The 19275-nt window shown below is 44.9% G+C and overlaps 1 protein-coding gene and 1 non-coding gene across 10 annotated transcripts in view; both read left to right on the top strand.

Moving 5' to 3' along the window:
* Positions 1–19275, top strand: part of ITSN1 (intersectin 1) — a 169997-nt gene that overhangs the window by 53873 nt on the left and 96849 nt on the right. For 8 of the 9 annotated variants that reach the window (XM_053657689.1, XM_037127146.2, XM_053657685.1 and 5 more), the window contains 4 exons: positions 6320–6480; positions 11726–11902; positions 13405–13501; positions 16220–16320. In XM_053657689.1, coding sequence (XP_053513664.1) covers positions 6320–6480; positions 11726–11902; positions 13405–13501; positions 16220–16320 — 536 coding nt within the window. Of the gene's footprint in view, positions 1–6319; positions 6481–11725; positions 11903–13404; positions 13502–13550; positions 15206–16219; positions 16321–19275 lie in introns of those variants that run through there. The other variant, XM_053657690.1, reaches the window with a different exon arrangement.
* Positions 9097–9230, top strand: LOC119035770 (small Cajal body-specific RNA 14). Its single transcript, XR_005079871.2, has one exon. It is a non-coding gene; the product is annotated as a small Cajal body-specific RNA 14 (non-coding RNA).

Raw genomic sequence — 19275 nt, 5'->3', positions numbered from 1 at the left:
AAAGAAGGCGACTGAGAGCTCTGGGATCAGAGGCCCTGGGGGCCACCAACATGGAGATTAACAGCTCATTTCTCAAATTCTTACTCCCAATCCAGCCACTTCTTTCTGCCTCCATTGCCAATGTCACAATCTGTCCTCTCACCTGGGCCCACTGTTTGTCCTGACTGGAGTCTGTCTTTCATTCTTTAGATTCCATTTTCCAAATAGCATCCAAACAGTCTTTTTTTTTAAAAAGTAGATCCATTTGAAACTCTCCATTGAGAAGGAAATCCAGTGTCATTGCCAAGGCCACGAGACCCAGTGCAATCCGGTCTTGCTATTTCCTCTTACTCTGCACTGCTGTCTTCCTCAATTTTTGCACCGCAGTTCCACTGACCTTCTTTCTGTTCGTCACACGGGCCAGGCTTCTTCAGTCGCTGCACTTGGTATTTCTAGTTCCTGTAATGCCATCCTTCTAGATTCTCAGACAGCTGGCTCATTGCCCTTCAGTTTCAGTTCATGTATCACTTCCGCAGAGACGTGCTTCCTGGCAGCTGGTCCTCAGTGGCTCCCTCTGCCCCCTGCACCTGCCTGCCTGCCTGCCAGGCCCACCCACCCCCTGCTTCTGCTTCCCATCACCATTGTGCTCACCGTTTTCTTGTTTAGTGTCTGCTTGTTCTAAAATACAAGCTCTGTGAGGGCAGGAACTCTGTCTTTTTCACAGTTGTAACCCCAATTCCTAGATAGCACCTAGATCTTTTGAAGAAGTGATCCCTTTTTAAATATTAGTTGGATGAATAACAAATGAATGAAGCCCGGGCTGGCCTCGTCCGAACAGTGAGAGGTGAGCCACCTGTGACAAGTGTTTGTGGGCTGGCGGCTCCTGAAGGTGCCCGCAGGCTCCGGCTGTGGGGCAGGGAGTGCGAGGGGCCTGCCCCTCGACCCTGCGCCACACACGGGCCTGCGCCACTGGTGTCTAGTGCAAGTGCCAGGCCCATTCAGCGGAGTTTAGGTTCCTTCTAGTTCTTTCATAGACTGAGGATGTTATGTGGTCCTCTGTGTGGAAGTTACTTGGACTTGTTTTTTCCTCTCCTCCTGTGTCAGTATATTATCTGTCTAAAGTGCTTAGGTTGGTTTTTGTTCTGATTCAGTTTAGGGATCCCATCTTTAAGGACCTAATTTTATTTTTTGAATATATAATACATTAACAAGGTTCCAGATGCCAAAAGTGCACAGAAATGAACTCAGAGAAGTATCTCTCATTCCCCTAGGCCTTTATCCCTGTTTCTTATCCTTCATTTATTTTTGTGGGGGAAAAAAGCAGGTTCATAATATGTGACGTGTGTATATTGATATTTAAATTATTTCCTCTTCTTCATGCTCTGAAGGAAATAGTCTATAAATGTTCTTTGTTCTTTGCTCTTTTCACTTAACAGTGGCTCCTAGAAGGGACACAGGGGATTCCAGAGACCCTCTCATTTTCTTTTTACAGCACAGGGTGCTCATTGTGAGAGAGACACAGCAGTGTGCTCAGCAGTCTTCTGTCTGTGTGCGTTTAGATCATTTCTAATATTTTGCAGTTATTGGAAATTACCTGCATTACAGGTAATGCAGCAGTGGATGAGCTAAAGCATGTGTGTTTTCGTGTGGGTGGAGAGCCGTCTTCAAGGGTAAATTCCTGGGAGTGATGTGCTGGTCATAGAGTAAGTGTGTCTGTAGTTCCGCAGATGTTGCTTGGTTTTCCTCCATGTGGAGTCGAAGCACTTCTCCCACTGACGGCGTATGAGAGCGACATAGGGTTTGTTTGTACAGATCAGAAGGAAATGCCCTTCAGTGTTCAGCGTGCCTGTGGCCCCTCTCATCTCATCCCCGCCTGCCGTTCAGTGCAGATTTTAATATCAGGCTAAATATTGTATTTAAGGTCAGTATATCATAAACAGCAATTGGTTAATTTACAGTTTTTAGTATGTGTGAGGTTTTTTGTTGTTTTTACTTTGAAAGTTACATGACTAATTTTAGGATTCGCATGACTTAGTTAAGCTTTGAGGAGGTTATTAAATAAATATAGAAATAATTATAAATGAGAGATGAAATGGATGGCGGAGCTGAAGTGGTTTTGTTTTGTTTTGTCTTGTTTAGTTTAGTTTTGTTTTGTTTCACAGAGAAGCCGTGAGAACAGAGTCCCGGCTCTATCCCAGAGTATGGGGAGTGGGGGGGCGGCACTGAGCAGTGTAGGAGTGACCGCTACGCTTCCGTAGAGGCCTTTAAGGCTTTACTACTAGGAAGTCCCAGCAGTTATGTTTTGTTAGTTGAGAAAAAAATTTTAGGAAAGACCACACAAAGTTCTCAAGAAGCACTTTGGAGATACGGTAGGTTTTGGCTTAAAGTCGAGCACGTGGACCTTGAGGACCCCAAGCTGCTTCTCCTGTCCCAGTGAGGCACGTCAGTGGAAAGGCCTTTAGAAACGAAATTTTTCTAGTGAAGCCATTGCCAGAAACTCCTTCCCCCCTACCCCCATATCCCACACTGGATAGTTTTGTTTCTCACTGAAAGATACATTTTGGGGGACAGTGGTATGGGGATGGGGAGTGGAAATCTATCAGCCTGGTTATTTTATTTTTTATGTATGTATGTTGATGGTGATTTACGGAAACTTATTTTTTCCCTGAAAACCATTTGAAAGAACTGAATAATTTAAAACAATGGTTTTAAATTGATTTTAGAAACGGAGAGAAACATTGATTTGTTGTTCCACCTATGTATCCATTGGTTGATTCTTGTATGAGCCCAGACCAGGGGTCACACCTGCAACCTTTGTGTGTCAGGGTAACGCTCTCACCAGCTGAGCTCCCTGTCCGGGCCCAGCTGGGTAACATTTTACAAGTATTGCACAAAGTTCACCATTTCATTTTATTTAACTTCCTCTGTGAAACCTGAAAGAAAGTACAGAAATAAAGCAACCAGAGATGTCTCAATCATGAATATAGATGCAAAAAAACCAGAAACAAATCTTAACAAATGGACTTGCACAACGTATGAAAACTCTGATCAACTTGTTGGTTCAGAATCAGCATTATCATATTAGCGGCTAAAGGGAAAAGAAAGCTTGTGATGATCAAATCAGCAGATGCTGATTGAGCATTTGATGAAAAATATAGTAACCATTTCTAATAAGTAGAAAAGAGAACTGCTTACATATGTCAGAGTGTGTTTAAAATCACTACCAAATGTTCTTCTAAACTGTGAAACACTACAGCCATTTCAAATCACAAATAAGTGGGGTGCCCACACATTGCGTACTCCTAGGGGCAAGAAGACCATGAAGAAGAGGCATGGAGTAAATATCGTAAGAGAAGGTTAGCTCTCCTTTTTACTGTATATGTTTCATACTTACCACGTCCAAGAGATTTTTGTTTAAAAAAATTAAGATTCATAGAAGGTTGGTAAGCTAGCTGAATATCGCACGAATGGTTATTAAAAGCAAGAATTTTCACCGTAGTTTGAAACGAGTACTAAATGTAGAATGGGAAATGTTCCGTTTAGAATAGTGACAAAAATGATATAACTTGTAAGAATACATTTAACATAAGAGTAATTATATGAAGAAAATGATATAATCTTATTGAAGGAAATGTTAGTAGAACTGAACATTCAGGGTTTGTTGGTTTTTTGTTGGACAGATGATCATAAACATGTCATTTCTCCAAAATTGATTGGTACGTCCAATGAAGTTTCAGCTTGGATCCCAATAGGGTTGTTTGTAGACTTGATAATGACCTCAAAGTTGATAGTGAAGAAAGATGTCAGTGAGCAGCCTAACACAGTTTTTTCAAAAGGAAAGCCCGGCCCGCCCTCAGAGTGCCCCGCAGAGCCCGTGTGGTCGGGCCATTGGGATGCTGATGTCACCGGTCAGACAGAGTGCGCCATCCAGATCTAGGGCTCGTTTTATATGAGTATTCAAAAACCAGCGAACATAGCTTCTAGTTCAATGAGAAGAGGGCGGGTTAGTTAATAAAATTGCTGGGCGGCCTAGGCATGCCTCCGGAGGAAATCAGGCTGAGCCCTGGATGACGTACCACACATACACGTGCAGTTACAGTCAGTTTACTGACTGTAAACGTAAGTTCAGATGGAAACATAATAAAATAATTTTAGAAAATGAAGGACTGAAAACCTATAAGCTGTATAATAAATATATATAAAAATGTAGAATTTTTTGCAGAAAAGATACCATACACAGAATATACAAATAATACAATTCTTAAAAAAATAATTCATCAATTGACCGATAAATAGTTCATATATAATACACAGTGAGTTTTTACAAATGGGCTAGAAAAGACATGCAGTCTAGCAGAGAAGTTGGCAAAGAATGGGCAGTCCGTGTCTGACTCCAGGTGACCTTCTTGTGTTCAAAAGTGCTCAGGAAAGCAGTGTTCGGGCTCCCTGGCGGTGAGTGAAGCCCCGAGTCCACGTGGGTTGCCCATGGGGCTTAGCACCAGGGTCGGGGGGACCGGGCCGGTTCCAGCTGCGTCAGAAGGGAGCTCCTGTGGGGCTCCCTGTCCTGCATTATGGCCTTTTAAAAATTTTCCTAAAGAATAGTGTTGACTTTATCATTTTTAACATCCTTAGAGATTTTTAATCTTTGTTATATGTCATGCATTTTTATTGTTTCATATTTTCTCTCTTTGAGTTAACTCTAGCAATACTGTTATTGCTTAGTAATCATTACAAGCTTATTTTCTGTGAAACTTAAAATGTTCTTCTTTGGGCACTCCCTGGATGTGGCTTATTTAAAAGATCGTTAATCCTGGCATTTCGACTGGAGTAGCTGGTCTTATCATTTGATGTTTCAAATAAAATTTTCTTAAAATTGGTTTTAAAAACAAATCCTCTCTCCTTTAGTATCTAGACTGAAAGAAATGAAATCTGAATGAACATTTTTTAAAAAGATTTTATTTATTTATCTTTAGTGGGAGAGGGAAACAGAGAGGGAGAGAAATATCAATGTATGGTTATTTCTGTGTGTCCCCTTCTGGGAACTGGCCTGCAACCCAGGCACAAGCCCTGACTGGGAATCGAACCGTGATCATGTGGTTGGCAGGCCCGTGCTCAATCCAGTGAGCTACACCAGCCAGGGCTGAGTGAACATTTTTGATGCAGGAGAGTGTAAGTCATGAATATGCACAGCAGTTTGCGTCATATAGTTTGCAGCTGCAAATGCAAACCCTTTGACTTTTGCTTATCTTCTTTGCAAGAATATACCCCACAGAAGAGCGCATTGCAAGTGACACGTGACCATTTACTTCTCAGTCCCATTTTCAAACAGTAAACCCACTTGGAAGCTCATTTAAGTAAAAGCGTAGTAGTTACAGCAGGCGATGTCTCCACGGTGAGGTTTGTGGAATCCCACAGAGGAGTGGGCGCATCCACTCCATTATCTCCAGAAGTAAGCTTTCCGTTACCAAGTACTTTCCTTTTTAATCCTCATCTGAGGGTCTGTTTTTAGTAATTTTTAGAGAGGAAGGAAGAGAGAGAGTAAGAGAGAAACATCAATCAGTTGCCCTCCTTATCCTCCCAGACCAGGGATCGAACCCGAAACCTAGGTGTGCACCCCGACCAGGGATGGAACCACAAAATATTTTTGGTGTGTGAGGATAGCGCTCCAACTGGCTCAGCCACCTGGCCAGGGCAGGACTTTTCCCCTAATACTTATTTTTAATCCTCATCCAAGAACATGTTTCTCATTGCTTTTAGAAAGTGAGGGAGAGAGAGAAGTGTTGGTTGGTTGCCTCCTGTTTGTGCCTGATCAAGGATCGAACCCATGGCCTAGACTTGTGTCCTGACCAGGAATTGAATTGAAACCTTTGGTTACAAGGTGATGCTCCAACCAACCGAGCCAGACCAGCCAGGACTGTATACTTTTATGACATAATTCACAATAAAATTCATCCTTTTAAAGTGCACAATTCCTTGGATTTTTAGTCTGTCCACTGAGTTCTGGAACCATCACCACTACCCAACTGTGGAACATTATCATCACTCCAGAAAGAAACCCTGCGTGGTACCCAAAGTACATATCCGGACATTCAGACCCAAAATTACCTCGTGTATCACATGCGGAAAGAGTACATAATAACATGTATTTTATATTCATATAAAAATTTGTCAGAATTTCCAGCTTGCTTTCTGCTTGGTAAATAGATTTTTTTATGTTGCTTCGTTTCTTATGTTTTGTTCTCTCCAGGTTTCAGGGGGTTGATTATTTTGTTTGTATGGGTGGGGGCAGGGGAGGTCATGATCATGGTCATAGTCTTCTAAGCCCTGCTGTTGGCTGCAGGGCCCTAGCCGATATGAATAATGACGGGAGGATGGATCAAGTGGAGTTTTCCATCGCCATGAAACTTATCAAACTGAAGCTGCAGGGGTATCAGCTCCCGTCCGCACTTCCGCCTGTCATGAAGCAGCAGCCGGTAGCTATTTCCAGTGCACCAGCGTTTGGTGAGTTTGGAGAGGAACTGGTTCCTGTATTTCATTGTATATTTAAAAAATAAACGTTTCCCCCCCCCCCCCCCAGTTTCTAGCAGTGTGAAATTCAAGGAGGTAATTCTGTCCCCAAACTGATGGCCCCAGGAAGGAAGGTAGTGCTGCAGGAGGGGAGCAGGTCCGCACTGCGACCCTTGGACAAGGTGGTCAGAGTGAAAGCCAGGTCGCCTGTCGTTTCCCTGCTGTGGCCGGGTTCTCGACCCTCACATTGTCCCATGCTTCCTTTTGGTTTTCTCTTTCCATACACCTTTATTTTCCCTTTATGTATAAACAACTGTTTTGGTTTACAGTATCTCAAATATTTCAGTTCACAGTATTGAGGCAATTGGCCACATGAAATTCTCCCAGAATAAAATGAAGCAGGAAAAAAAATAAAGTGTTTTCCCTATTATAAACATAATTGTATACAATGTTATCTTTTAGCCAGATATTTTGCTTAAAAATCAATCAGTCATTAGTTGACTAAGATTATCAACTGTTCAGGTTTCTCCTCTGTTCTGACCCTGCACTTTGATTATTTAGGTTGATTATGGCAATCAGGTGTCGCGTCTGATTTACGGGAAAGTCCTCTCCGATGTGTCTGATGACAGGAGATAAAGTGACGTAGAGTTGGGGGGGCAGAGTAGAGATTCAGGTCATCTCTAGTGCAGTTGATGATGAGCTGAGTTAAATAAATGCTGTGGCTTTACTTGATAGATTTGCTATTAAAAACAAACTATGCATTGCCTTTCTTTGGTGAGGTTTAGCAACAAGACTGGTTTTTATCAGAGGAAAGGTCAGGTGCTGAGTTAGGCAAGCAGGACCGTGATCCAAGAGAAGAAGGAAAACCTCAGTCGCACGTGGGCAAAGGGCAGAAGTGAGCAGTGCGCAGGCCTCCAGTGGCCGGGGCCCTCGTCCCTCGTGTGTCCCCAGGGCCCAGCCCTTCGTTAACCAGCTTGCTCTAGCAGAAGTGGCTCAGAATCTCTGAAGGTCCCTGTGGCCACTGTTTGGTCAGGACCCACACGCTGAAACAGCTTCCCTTCCAGAGCTGCGAGAAGAAACCTCAGTGGAGAAAGGGTCAGATAACCAGAGGCATCCCGTTTCCCCTTCTTACCCCAGGCCTGGGGTCAGCAGTTCTTCCCCTGACACTCGACACGCTGTCTCTTATTCCATTCTGCTGTGGGAATTTCAGCTCCAGAGGGACATCGGATTTGTTGTCAGGAGGAGGTGGCCTCCCTGCCCGGTGGGCTTGTGGGTCACATCGGGAGCCGGCCTCTGCCGATCACGGCGCTGACGGCCCGCGCTGCTCCTCCCCGGGCTCCCCCACTGCCTTTCCCTCACTCTCCCCACATGTGAGCCCTTCTCAGTGAGCTCTTTCCAAGAGGGCGAGTCACGAGGAAGCAGCAGAATGTAAGACAAGTTAAAAGTACATGGTCCTGTCAAGTTTGCCCAAGTGTATCCAGAGATTTGGCCTCTACTGGTACTTTTAGTTCCATGTCTCAGCTCAACCCAGGGTAATTTTTTTCCTTACATTTCTGGCTACTTGAGAACAAAATAATTTACTACTGTGAGTGTTACTTTCTAATAATATTAAACATCATCTCACCAGGCATTTCCTAGCCCTTACACAGTAGGCCTGCACGTATAGTAGTTTATTTGCTACCACAATAACCCCCATTACATAAATGAGAGAACTGAGATTCCAAGGAGCTGAACAGTTTGCTTGACTGTGTTTCTGAAAGGGAGGTGGGGCGCGTCTGAAGCTCCCTGTTTCCTCGCTGCCCTCCCCCTCCCCACCTTCATTGTCACCAGCTGCCTGGTGACCTGGGGTGTCGCTCCTCGGGCTCTGCGTGTGCTGACGCCGTCATCGGCCCACCATGGGACGAGGCCTGCCAGGGCTCTGTCCTGCCCCTGTACGGAATAGGAGGGTGGGGTGCAGTGATGTCAGGGCTCGCCCGAGGGCACCCGGCTGCTCCCAGCCAGGCTCTGAGGATGCGGGCAGGGTGCGTGCGCGACTCTTCCTTACCCTGGCCCTGCCTGTTTCAAGAGAAGTTGCTCTTCCTCTGTTTGCTTTTTAAAAGTGTACTTATTTATTTATTTTTGACTGGGGGCCATGGTTTTTATTGAAGTAAATCAGTATTTTTAAGCCCTGACTGTGTGTCCTCGTTGATGGGAACATGGTGATGTGCAAGACAGTGGGGTTCCTGCTGCCGTGAAGCTGCTCATCAACTGGGGGAGCAAGCCAGTAGATAAACAATCAGTGTGATAGAATGGAGACCGGTGGGACAGGTGCTCAGGGAAGGGTTCTCCGAGGAGGTGGCATCTGAGCTACTCAGAGGTGAGAGTCACACGCAGACCCAGGGAGAAGCCCTCCAGGCCAGAGACCAGCTCGGTGAGAACTGGCAGTGAGAGCGGGGCCTGCAGACCTCGGACCTCCAGGGCAGGCGTGCGGACAGCCGGGGGTGCAGGGCCTGGTGAAGCCTCTGGGGGCTTAGAATTCCTTTTTCTCAGTGCAGTAGAAAGCTACGGAGAGCTTAAACAGTGGGGAGCTTGGTAATTGAGGAGAGATTGTCAAGAATGAAGACTGAGTCTGTGACCATTCCTAGCACTGATTCCTTTGTTGGCGTCCAGTGCTGCCATAAGCAGTCACACCTGTCGCGACATGCGGTCCCTGCTGACAGGCCCTGTAGAGTTACCAGATTTTCTGTGCGGTGGCTTCACACGTGTTAAAAACAAAACAAAACACAAAACTCGGCACAGTCAAGAGGGCTGGCTTCCAAAATACAGCCTTGGTGAATGTATTTATTTAAAAATATACAGAAAATATTCAGAAAAGGTAGTCATTTGGTAAAAGGATGAAGTCCTTGCGGTGGCTGTTTAAAAACTGAGTCGGTCACTGAAAATTAGGGAAAATCAGGATGTCAGAGCAGTTGCAGCGATGGTTCCTGGGGCAAGAAGACCTGAGCCGTCCGGAGCGGTCTGGGTCCTAGTAATTCCCCAAACTGGCCCAACAAGGCTTCCTTTTGGGACAGGGCTCCAGGCCCAGGGGAGATGACTGTGAGGGTGATCGGAATTGAGTGGGGGCAGCAGCGGCCCAGCAGCGGCCCAGCTACCAAAAAAGGAGGTCCAGACCAAAGAGGGGAAGGAGAGCAGAGACCGGAAGTCCCAGGAAGCAAGGCTCACGTGCAAGTGAGCGGCAGGTGGTATCTGCCAAGGTCAAAGCCCACACCGGTTATTATTAGGAAAAAATAAGAAGAAAGAAGAGTGAAATAACACCCCCAATCACAGTGACAGCAAGCCAGTAACCTGCCGTTTCAAAACGAGCTCATACTAAGAGAGGGGCAGGTCATAAAAGGACAACTGGGTCCGAGTTTTAGAACTTCAGGAAGAAGGGGATGGAACTCAGGATAGAGGGAGAAATAAAAGAAGAAGTCATTTCAGAAATGAAATTTAAATTAAAAGTGACACAAGCTATACTGTCTAGAGAGAAATAGGTAAAAAGAGGAAGATTTAAAAGGCAGTGAGAAAAGAGATAGATGGGGTATGAGAACAGCGACAGACACTGTAGGTAAAGTCAAGTACGGGGTTGGGTGGGGTCCCCGAGGAGAAAACCAGAGCAGGGACACCTGCTAAAAACCAGTTCAAGACAATCTTCTCGCAGTGAGAGACTTGAAACAGTATCTGATAGGGCGCAGCGTGTCCGAGGACTTGGACTTGGAAAGGCAACACTAAAATACGTTCTAGTAAAACAAAAAGTTATGTGGGTGTGTGGAAAAAGAAAGCCCATGACTCAGAAGAGAGAAAATTATAGTATTCGTAGACTTTTCCCTGGCTGTGCTTAATGTGGCAGAAGAAAAACAGAGTTAACATGTTTAGGATCCTCAAGGAAAGAAGGAACCAGGAATTTTGTGTCCAGAAACGCCACATCCACCAGTGTTTTAGCTCTCCAGACACACTTAGTATCTTGTAATTCAGTTCAGTTCTGACACTTCGTGCTCAGAGCTGTGTCAGATTCCACAGGTGGAAGAGCTTGTTCTCACAAGACTGTCCTCACATGAGTTACAGGTAGAGGGTCCCCAGGGCCCCCACACCTCTGTGTGACTTCTCCCCTTTTCTATAATTTGCTAGAACGGTGGACAGACTCTGGGAAACTTGCATTTGCTGGCGTGGTGTAAAGGATGTGATGAAGGTGCACAGGGTGGGGTCCGGAAGGGTCCTGAGCGCAGAAGCACCCGTCAGGTTGGGGTGCACCTCCCTCCAGGGTGTAGGTTTGTTCTCCAGCCCACCGGCTCGCCAGAGCCCGGCCAGTGGAGGGTTTTAATGGAGGCTTCTGTATGGAGACAGGGCTGACACAATCACAGGCCTCGGTAGTCTCAGCCTCCAGCCCTGTCCCCTGCGCTGAGGCCTGTGTGAGGTAGGGGTCGGGTGGGACTTTCCAGTCCACTAACCATGCCTTGGTATCATCTCCTGTCACCAGCTCCCATCCTGCAGCTGTTTAGAGACCCCTTGCCCCGCAGCCACCTCATTCAAATACAGAAAGACATCACTCCAGCCATTCCAAGGGTCTGAGCAGTTCTTGTGTCAGGACCCAGGGACCAAGACCAGCCAAAGATGCCCCTACCAGTCAGGAAAGCACAGGGGTTCCGGAGCTCCACCGGCAACCGGGAGCTGGACGGAGGCCAGCGGTATAAATTTCTTACTACATCCCAGGTCACGAGCTGAGACGGAAACAGGAGGGAAGGGCTCATCTCAGCTCTGACATTTTTTCATTTTTTGGTTGGAATTCTTCTCTCGGGAGAAACCTCCCCGTGGAGTGGTCGGTTACTCAGGTGCGACGTGTAAAGGCAAGGCGGGGCAAATACTTGATTTAGTCTTTCCCCTTTACTTACTGGTTTACTTACTAGTTTCAAAAGTAAATGGACCAATTAGGACTTTTTGGCTCATTTGTTTTAAAATGCCGTTACACATTCATGAATTTAACTCTCTTTGGTGGCTTTTGGTCGATCCTTAACTGTGTGGCTAGTAGATCCTCTTCGGGCGGGTCTTGATCCTTAATGTAATTTTTGCTACTCTTCAAAATGACCGCTCTGAATTCGTATTCTACATGGGAATGTATCACTCCTGGAGAGTGATTTTCTTCTTCAAACAGTCCTGGGTTAATTGTCATCAAATGTTGACGTATGACTCCGTGTGAATTTTGTCGGCATCTCTTCCTTCACAGGTATAGGAGGCATTGCCAGCATGCCACCGCTCCCGGCCGTTGCTCCAGTGCCAATGGGATCCATCCCCGTTGTCGGGATGTCCCCACCCCTGGTCCCCTCCGTCCCGTCAGCAGCAGTGCCTCCCCTGGCCAACGGGGCCCCTGTCATTCAGCCTCTGCCTGCATTTGCTCATCCTGGTATGTGACCCAGTGAAGCCACAGGCTGAACTTTCACAACTTGGATTCTCAGTCGATTTTCTGTCTTCACTTTCTGGTTATGTTTGTGCTGTTTTATTCCAGAGGAAAATATCTTCATTTTTTTCATTTAATTTCTCATTTTTTTCAACATGCCAAATGGATGTGCAGGGCTGGAGAGGGGAAGGAGAATGAATTAGGGCTTTGGGTACCACTGCGTTCAAAGGTGAACTCGGCAGCTGAAACCAGAGCGTTATTTCCCTTCAAGGGCTTGACAAAAGCAATTGAAGTTTGAATGGCGGTTGAACATTTTGCATTTCCATGTATCCCTTACTACTTTCCTTCAGCTGCTCTGAATTGCTAATGAACAAGTCGATCCCTTCAGAGTAGAGCTATGGGGGGTGGGTTAGGGGAGGGAGGGAGAGCACTGCTCCTTGTTACTGTTGGGGAGGGGGAGTGAACTGGGCAGAAAGGGGCAGGAGTTCCGTTCAGTGACCACGTAGACTCAGGTCCTGGTATACATATGCGCTTAATTGACTGGAAGGATTAAAAAGTTCCTGGTTAATGTCAAGACTTTATTCAAAGTCTTTTTCCCTGTAATTAAAGGCATCAAATGTAGAGGTAGACAGCCTTAGTCTAACAAATTTACTGAATTCAAAGCGATAAGGAAAGTGCATTTTAAAAAGTATTTTGAATATGTTTGAGTCAATTTAGTGGTGATGACATTGCGGCATTGAGCATTATATTTGAATCATCGTTTTTGTGCCCAGCCCCCTGGATTTATTATATCTGTCTGGGTGTGTCTTTAGGTTATAGCCAAAGAATGTAAATGTACCCCTTCTGAAAAACATTCTCTTGTCACACGTAGTTCATCTTTCACCCACGACTGCAGATGTGACGGCAGCTGGAACGTGCTTGCTGTTGTTTTCCCAGTGATGCCAGTGAACCCACGCCCTTCCTTTTGTGGCTAGGGGCAGATGTTGCCAGACTGCAGGCCAGGATGAGGGCTGCATTCCCTGGGGTTCACAGTTCTTTGCCCCGGGCCACAGCCAGGCAGCCTCTGAGAGTCAGACCCAAAAGCTGACCTTCCCTAGGGTCCCACGCCCCCTGCCAGGACTGCCAGTCTATGAGCCTGAGACTCACACTCCAGCCCCTTCAGTGCAGTCAGGAACGTGCCATCCGAGTATTTAGGCTGCTTCTGCGTTAACTGTGGACAGCTCCTTTCAGATGTGATACTAAATGTGTCCTGAAAAGTCAGGGTTCATGGTTATGAACATTACTACTTTGTAAGGGGACTTTGCGTAGGAACAAGGAAGTCGGGGAAACATTTTTGGCAAGAGGACGGGAGGCAAGGTGGGAATAACTGTTTTTGAGTCCAGGATGGGAAGGAAGGTGGAATAATTTTGCCACAGACTTGATGACTGTGCGTTTTAATTTTTGTAAACAGGGAAAAGCTTCTCATCTTTGTAGAATTAAAATTATTCAACATTTATTTATTTTTACAGCAGCCACATTGCCAAAGAGTTCTTCTTTTAGTAGGTCTGGTCCAGGGCCACAGTCAAACACTAAGCTACAGAAGGCACAGTCATTTGATGTGGCTGGGTGAGTATGTTTGCTCGTTTTCAGTTGGGTGATTTGGTTCAAGTCCTTGTGACGTGAGAGTGAATGCACTGAGATTTTCTCAATTCTGGATAATGTGACTAGGTTTTATCACTTAGTTGTTGTAGAGATGACAGAATCAAAGACACGACACTCTCTTTAAGTGTTGTTTTTCTAACAGGATAATAAATAGTAGTAAATGATGAATAAAATAGAACTCGAGGTATAAGGGAAAGAGCAATGAGCTATTTTGTGTTAATCAGTAAAAATTGATAAAAATTTTATGTGAAGGTTAGAGCCATAATTGACCTTATTTTAAATTCTAGGTCAGATAATCTTATGTAGTCTATGTGAATTGTTAGTAAAACCTTATTTAAGGTCAATTTTTATGAGATGCCTTATTCAGATCAGTGGATAGTTGTTACTAACCAAATATGGGGCTCAATTTTGGCAAAGCTTACATGATTTTATTGCTTATATTTTGACCAATCTTGGTTTCATACTATCTTTCATATTTTTATTTTCCTTTACCCTTATTTTTTTGCTTGCAAATGACTTCACTAAGATGAAAAATTAAGCTCCCTTTGTAAGCTATTTCAAAACTTTTGGAATGAAAAGGGAACATAAGTAAAGACGGTTCCATCCTTCCTTGTTTCAGTCCTCTTTAGAAATCTTCCCTCAGCAAACCAAGTCACTGTTCTGCTTTAAAGAGAAAAGTGTGTTGGATCTAATTCAGTACTTCATTACCTTTTAAAAAGGGATTTAAAGAAAATCCATAAACCGAAAAGCACTGTGCCAAACGCTTAATGTAGATTAACTCAGTTAGTGTTCACCTTCCCTCCAAAGTGACTCTTCCTTCTCTGTGCTATGATGAGGGAGGAGCTGAGGGACCATTAGTGACTTGCTCGAAATCACATACTCTTAAGTAATAGAGCCCAGAGTCAGACTGAGGTCTTTCTGACCTTAAAGCATGTGTTCGTAACTGTGGAATTTTGCTCCACACGCTTCAGTTAATGTGGTATGGAGATATTTGTGTTCCACTTAATTAAAGTTCTAAGATTCTGGAACCTTTATTGAGCATCTACTTACCAGAGAACTTATTAATCCCATTCAACCCTCACATCCTCTTATGCAGTGAGTATTGTCTCAGAATTGTGAATTAGGAAATGAACCCAGAGAGGTCGAATTCCTCCCCCGTGGGTTACAGCTTACTCGGCGGCTGGGCTGAGATTTCAGCTCTGACCACCTAACACTAAATTCCATTTCTTCTTTCTCCAGTACCATGCGAAAGTTTTGAGTTTTCTCTGACTCTGCACAAGGGGCCTTGAAATCTGTCTTAAAGTTGATTTATGACATTAGAACAAATAAATAGTATTAGTGAACATTTGTGCTATTAATACAATTGTGTTTTTATAGGTGGTCATCTTTTCAATAATTTAAATTTCTAGCAAATTCTTGTAATGTGGCATCTAACTTTTTGGTTAGCTGTGAATGAATTTTTAGTCCATTTAAATTCTCAGGAGTTTGCAGAAAACTGTGACTCAATAAGTGTAATCTGGGGCCACTTCTGTGTGTAACACCCCGCGCCCCCGGGTGCAGGGGCGAGATAACGAGCTTGTGGACAAATAGGCAAGAGTTGGAATTAGCAAAACACTAGCTTAAAATGAGGGAGTTGTTACAGAAGTACGCACAACAGAATAGATATTGGTAAGTGTTTTTTATTAAACATTTATTTGTAAAACTTGAAAAAGTGAATTCGTACAGGAGCTTTTCAAGTGGTTGAGGGCCATTTCCTGTTCTTCTGAAGTGCATGTAGTAAGTGTAAGTGCACAGGTAACATGTAAATGATGACCTGGAGGTTCAGTCTGTGATTAAAATTCAGCTTTTACCTGTGGGAATGGGTATTTTTGTTGAAATGAGAGGAAATGGCAAATGGGGCATCAGTTGCAACCTGGCCTGGAAATGGAATGTCATTTCACTGTCATGTTTAAACTCTTGGGCTCTTAACGAGCCATGGCTCCTCCAGCATGGCACTCTCGTGGGACCTGCTCTCAGGGCTCAGCAGGAGCCGCTTGAGACCGGAGCTGCCTGCTGGCCAGGCTGCCTCGGGTCAGGGCAGCTGGCAGAACTCGAGCTCCTCCATTGCTGCCGCTGGGTTGCCAGGGCCCTGCGAATGTTCTCTTCTTTCTGGGACACTCTCCATTTGTGGGCATTTAAACTTCCCAGGGGAGAATAGTTCCCTTTCATTAAGAAATACATCCTGTATTTTGCTGTGTAGAAGGTTAAACATTTTAAAGAGTTAATACCCATAAAGGAAGTTATTTGTCTGCTATCAGCATTGCTTTTTAAGCCAAAAGAAATTATTCTAGGAGTTTAGAAAAGCCCGGGCATTACTTTGGAACATCTCAGTTCCAAGGAGATTTTCCATTCTTTTGTAGGACCTCTAGATTACTAAGTTGTGTATATAACTGAAACAGTCGCTCAGTCTGTTACGTTTTCACTTGGTTCTGGAAAGATCATAAGCTTACTTGTATCTGTTCCGAAAGAAATGTTTATAACCTTAAAAAATGGATGTGCTCATCACCGAACGTTCAGAAATTGTCGTTCGAGAGTGAATAAAAGGATAAAGCTAGTTTTCTGGAGAAGTTCTGAGTGTTTGAGGAACCTCCATAGGCTCTTTGTTCTTTCCTGCTCACCCCCGCCCCCTCCATCTGTCCCCAGGGCCCCCCCGCTGGCAGAATGGGCCGTCCCGCAGTCCTCCCGGCTGAAGTACAGACAGCTCTTCAACAGCCACGACAAAACCATGAGTGGACACTTAACAGGTATTTACAAAGAGAAATTGACTTAATGAAATGTGATCTTTGTTTTAATGCAGATTGTCTCTAGACGTTGGGCAGAGGTATTTTCCAAATGCCTTTCTCTGTTGGCTCTTTTTTGGACAGGGTTGTCATTGTGGTTTTTATAATGAGTTCTCATCTACTGATAAAGCCATAGCTACTTTATTCTTTAGCGCCTCAGACTTCCGCCCCATCGCTGCTTGGTGAGTGGGACGGAGAGCACAGACCCTCCGGCTTGCTGAGTGCCGCTAGTGTGCAGGTCAAAGCGCTGGCAAAGAAAAAAGTGCTGCAAACAAGACTGCTTCAATTTCTGGAGAAACTGAAGCCCAGCCTTGGAGATGAACTTGAAATGGCTCGTGCACAGCCAGCGTTTAAGGCAGTGTGGGTGGGGGAAGGTGACTGTCGGCTGGGGCGTCTGGAACCCGCTCTGCCACTGACCAGCTGGAGGCCACTTGTCCTATCTGGGTCTAACTTGTGTGCGAGGCCAGAGTTGAGGTGCAGGATCTCAATAGATTTTTTTAAATCCTCACCCAAGGGTTTGTTTATTGATTTTAGAGAGAGCGTAAGGGAGAGAGAGAAAAAGAAAGAAAGAAACATCGATGTGAGAGCCCTGGCTGATGTGGCTCGGTTCGTTGGAGCATTGTCACAAAACTGAGAGGTAGTGGGTTCGATTCCCGGTCAGAGCACACACCTAGTTGAGGTTTTGATCCCTGGTCTGGGTACATGTGGCAGACAACCAATCGATGTTTCTCTCCATTCCTCTGTCTCTAAAACCAATGAAAAAAATGTCCCTAGGTGAGGACTTATTAAAAAAAAAAGGAAAGAAACACTGATGTGAGAGCAGCATCAGTCGGTTGCCTCCCACGCCCCAACCGGGATCAGACCCCCTACCTTTTGGGGGGCGGGGCAGCCTTCAACCACCTGGGCCACCCGCCAGGGCTCGGTGGGTTTTTACAAAATTTGTCATCTATGTGAGAACAGGGGAACGCGTTGTAGGGTGCTGTCCAGACACCTTTCTAATGAGGGATCAAACACTTAAAACTTTTCAGAAAGTTATAAAGCAAAGTGTAATTTTATAAAGGAAAATAGAGACATCTGATAGGAATATCAAGTGCAAAAGGAAAGAATGTAACTGCCAGTTAACAGATACGAAAGGGAAAGTGGGCCAGCTCATTTTCTTGGAGTGGAGAGGCCCTGGTGTGTAACTCAGACACTCTTGTCGGATCCCCACTGTCTTCTCTGCTGTCACTCACCATGGTAGTTTCCACTTCTTAACAGAAAATTTTCCTCTCGTTTAAACAATGTCAGGACTGGGGGATACTTTCGAAGGGTTCCGGTCCAGTCTTAAACCCCATCCGCATGGAAGACCTCAGCAGTCATCTCAAGCATCTGTTGTAACTGAGGGGGCGAGTTATAAGTCTCCCCAAATTCTCTCTGTGTCACTTGTGGTGTGTTTTTTACGCAGTGTGGAAAACCTGCCCAGCTTCCCGGGGCCCCGAAGGTAGTTCAGTAGTGTAGTTGTAAGTACTGATTAACTCGGTTGTTTGATACCAGTGCTCCCCGCAGACCCAGAACTGCACGGGGTTCTGAAAACCGTTCTTCAGAGCACTGCTGGCGTTTGCTGTGAGCTAGTTAAAATAGTGCTCAGATGCGGCACTGGGTAGACGTTCTCTCTCGGCAGGATGTGTATTTCGTGACTGAAATGCAGTGTCTTCACCCCAAAGGTAACGACCCCGGCACTTGAGTACATAGACTGTTTAATATCTGAGGTGGGAAGTAAAATTTAAAATATACTGGAAAGAGCAGATTTTACTAATGTTTATCTGCATACTTACTGCTCTTTTGTCCTGGCAAAGAATTTAAGGTAGGTATTTTATTTTCAAATTAGATCTTTGTGTAGTCACATCAAGTAGAATAACTCATTACAATAAATTTTAAAATGGGAGTAAATAAAATTCAGTTTGTTCCCCCTTTATGAGAAATCACTACAAGGGTATGTGTTGGGCTATACAGGACTGTTGCCGGAAGCAGAGCTGCTCTGTTGAGGGGGATGAGATACGAAGACCATGGTCACGATCAGGGTTCTGACAATAAACACATGACTCCTGAGCCCCCAGAGGAGTTACTCATTCAGCCCAAAGAGGAAGAGTTGAGAAAAGGTCCCAGAATATAAAGGAGCCCAAGTGAAATACATAATTTCATATTCTTAATCTCTTATTTTTGTTCCTGCATTGTTTTCTGGTGTTTTTTTTGTGTGTGTGGTTTCTCGTTTTAAAGGAACTTAAAACTTTAAAAGTGCCCTGACGGGTGTTTTTCAGTGGGTTGGGTGACATCCTGCAAACTGAAAGGTCACCAGTTCAATTCCCAGTCAGGGCACACGGCTGCATTGTGGGCCTGGTCCTCAGTTGGGGGTGTGTGGGCAGCAACCAGTCAATGTTTTTCTTATACGTCAATGTTTCTCTCCCTTTCTTTCTCACTCCTTTCTCCTCTGTCTAAAAGTAAATAAGGATCAAGGGGGAAAAATTGGGACAACTGTAATAGACCAAAAATAAAATATTTTTAAATTAAAAAAAATAAAATAAAAATTAAAAAAACTTATAAAGCATTTTTTTATGTAATTGTAATTTCTTAATCTAATACAACAGTTCTCAACGTTGGGGATGTGACATCCTAGTGTTACGAACACCATTTCAGTGCAGGAGTAGTAACGTTTTACTACCAGTTCGAGGACAGTCTGGGGCACTTACCGTCACTTGCACTCCCCTGTGTTTTGGAGGGAGTGGGACTAGCTAGTGCTCCCAGAACTACACGTGCCCTGCGGGCCAGCGGGCCTGTGCTGCGGCCTGTGGCCCGTGCCTGCTGGAGACGTGCTACTGGAGCTCAGGGATTTCTCATCGCCACCGTGCTTACTTTCTCACCCACGTTTGGGTGCCCTCAGGT

The sequence above is a fragment of the Artibeus jamaicensis genome, unplaced genomic scaffold (assembly GCF_021234435.1).
Source record: "Artibeus jamaicensis isolate MK-2021 breed Jamaican fruit bat unplaced genomic scaffold, CSHL_Jam_final scaffold_474, whole genome shotgun sequence".
Lineage (NCBI taxonomy): Eukaryota > Metazoa > Chordata > Mammalia > Chiroptera > Phyllostomidae > Artibeus > Artibeus jamaicensis.
This window is presented reverse-complemented; position numbering and strand designations above follow the sequence as displayed.